Genomic DNA, 2,173 nt, shown 5'->3' with positions numbered 1-2,173 from the left:
CCGGTTCCTCATTTGTCTTTATTATTTTACTTAGTAGCTTTGGCCAAGTGCAGATTTAGGGGTTTTATAGTTAAATTTATGGAGCTTCTCTTTTATGGAGTTATAATTAACAGATTCCCATTCTTAAAATATATTTTTTAAATTTCCTAAAGTTCTAATACTTATTTTACTTCTTAACATTTAAATATTACTCCATCTACAATTTATCCTGGTATAAAGTATGAGGTAAGAAGACAGATTAAATTTTTTCCAAATGGATACCCATTTCTAAGTAATCTGCCTATTTTCCCATAGATTTAAACTGTCTCTATTATAAATTGCTATAAATTGAGTCTTGAGTGGGGGCTTTATGATCTGTTGAGCTGTCTCTATACGTGCAGCAATGCCACACAGTAATTATGGTCGTTCGTAGTATGTTTTATTGGGTAGGGCTTATCTTTATTCCTTGCTCTTTTTTAGAATTAAACTAGTTATTCTTCCTTGCATGTGTCTCTGTTTGAACTTGAGAATTGGCTTGTTTCTTTATTTTTTAAAAATCCATAAAGTAGTTTGAATGGAATCTTGGCAAATGTATAAATTAACTTGGGAAGAATTGATACCTTTGTGAGATTGAGCCTTCCTAGCCAAGATCATGTTACGTTTTCCATTTATTTGGGTCTTCCTTTGTGTCCCTTTAGGAACATTTTAAAATTCCTTCACCAGTTTATTTCCGTTTCTAATGCTTTCCTAACCATATTGCTATTTAGAAGAATCTTTTACCCACTATCTTTTCTGTTAAGGGGTTTCTCGTGTAACAGCATTAATTCTCGCTATCCTTTTCAGTTAATTCCCTACTTAAAATACCCTAAGGTTTGTGTTTATTTTGCCCCTTTCTAGTCTCAGAGGAATCAAACTTTTGGTGCATTTTAAAAAAAAATCTTTCTTTGGCTATTTTATGACTTGATCCAGAGCAGAAAGAGAAAAATCAAACAAGACAATCATAATGATTTTTCAATCACCAGAGAGAGAGTTCACTGTAGCAATTTTCTTCTGAATCATTTGCCCTTCCCTGTCATGCCTCTAGGTATGTGACCTTTATCTAATGATTTTTTTTCATGTCTCAGATAGTTATCGATTTCTACCATAAGCCAGGTGCTTTCTCTGTGAGAAGACGATGGGTAGTGACACCATCCCTGTCCTTCCCTGAGTTACTAATAATTTAGAAAATAGCTCAAATTACACTAGTACTTGAAACTAGGCTTCTCTATTCCTCAGTGCTTTCCAACTTCACATTCTTGCTTATATAAGGGATTTTTTGTCCTTTTTTTCTATTAGTTATGTTTTTTCAGCTTTATTTTTAATTGCCAAATATTAATTGTATCTGAATATTCATGGGGTCTGGTGTGATGTTTGATACATGTTTACAATGTGGAATGATTCAGTAAAGCTAATTAAATCCATCACCTCACAATACTTATATTTTTGTGAAAATTTAAAGTAAATTGATTTTAAAACTGTTTTGGAAAATGTAAAAGGCAAAAGATTTATGCGATCTGAAGAGAAACCAGAGTATGTTTTGGAAAATGTAAAAACAATATCAAACAAAATTTAAATGGTTATTTTGCAAAACCACCTTTAGTATCATAAAATGTATTATTATGGTCTAAAAAGTTAATGATGTTTTAATTCTGTCTATGCATAATTTCTAGAAATGCATATAAGAAATCTTTAAAATTCCCTTTCATATATAATTTATGAGTTTTTTTAAAAAATCAAAAATAAGTTTCATTGTTACTGTTCTGTTTTTCAGCCTGGCTGGGTTGTTTTGGACCAACCAGATGCTGCCTGCCATTTGCAGCAGCAGCAAGAACCTTCTCCTCTACCTCCGGGATGGGAAGAGAGGCAGGATGTCCTTGGAAGGACCTACTACGTAAACCATGAATCTAGAAGAACACAGTGGAAAAGACCAACCCCTCAGTATGTGCCGCTGGCTTTCACACTTGTAATCTGGATACTTGTAGACTAATTTGCATTTTGAAGTCAGCTCTCAAATGGATTCATAACAGTATAGGGGTCTGTAAACTGGAAGAATACCAAGATTTTTGGCTCGGTGCCTATAGCTTAGCTGCTAGGGTGCCAGCCACATACACCAGAGCTGGTGGGTTTGAACCCGGCCCGGGCCTGCCAAACAACA

The 2,173-nt window shown here is 34.2% G+C and overlaps 1 protein-coding gene across 1 annotated transcript in view; it reads left to right on the top strand.

The window, feature by feature from the left end:
- Positions 1-2,173, top strand: part of NEDD4 (neural precursor cell expressed, developmentally down-regulated 4, E3 ubiquitin protein ligase) — a 75,657-nt gene that overhangs the window by 42,359 nt on the left and 31,125 nt on the right. Inside the window, exon 5 of the mRNA XM_012801790.2 lies at positions 1,790-1,956. Within this exon, the coding sequence (XP_012657244.1) occupies positions 1,790-1,956 (167 nt within the window). The remainder of the gene's footprint in view (positions 1-1,789; positions 1,957-2,173) is intronic.

The sequence above is a fragment of the Otolemur garnettii genome, unplaced genomic scaffold (assembly GCF_000181295.1).
Source record: "Otolemur garnettii isolate 467f Iridium unplaced genomic scaffold, OtoGar3 scaffold00011, whole genome shotgun sequence".
NCBI classification, from domain to species: domain Eukaryota; kingdom Metazoa; phylum Chordata; class Mammalia; order Primates; family Galagidae; genus Otolemur; species Otolemur garnettii.
The sequence above is the reverse complement of the archived record's forward strand: the minus strand, read 5'-3'. Positions and strand labels throughout refer to the sequence as shown.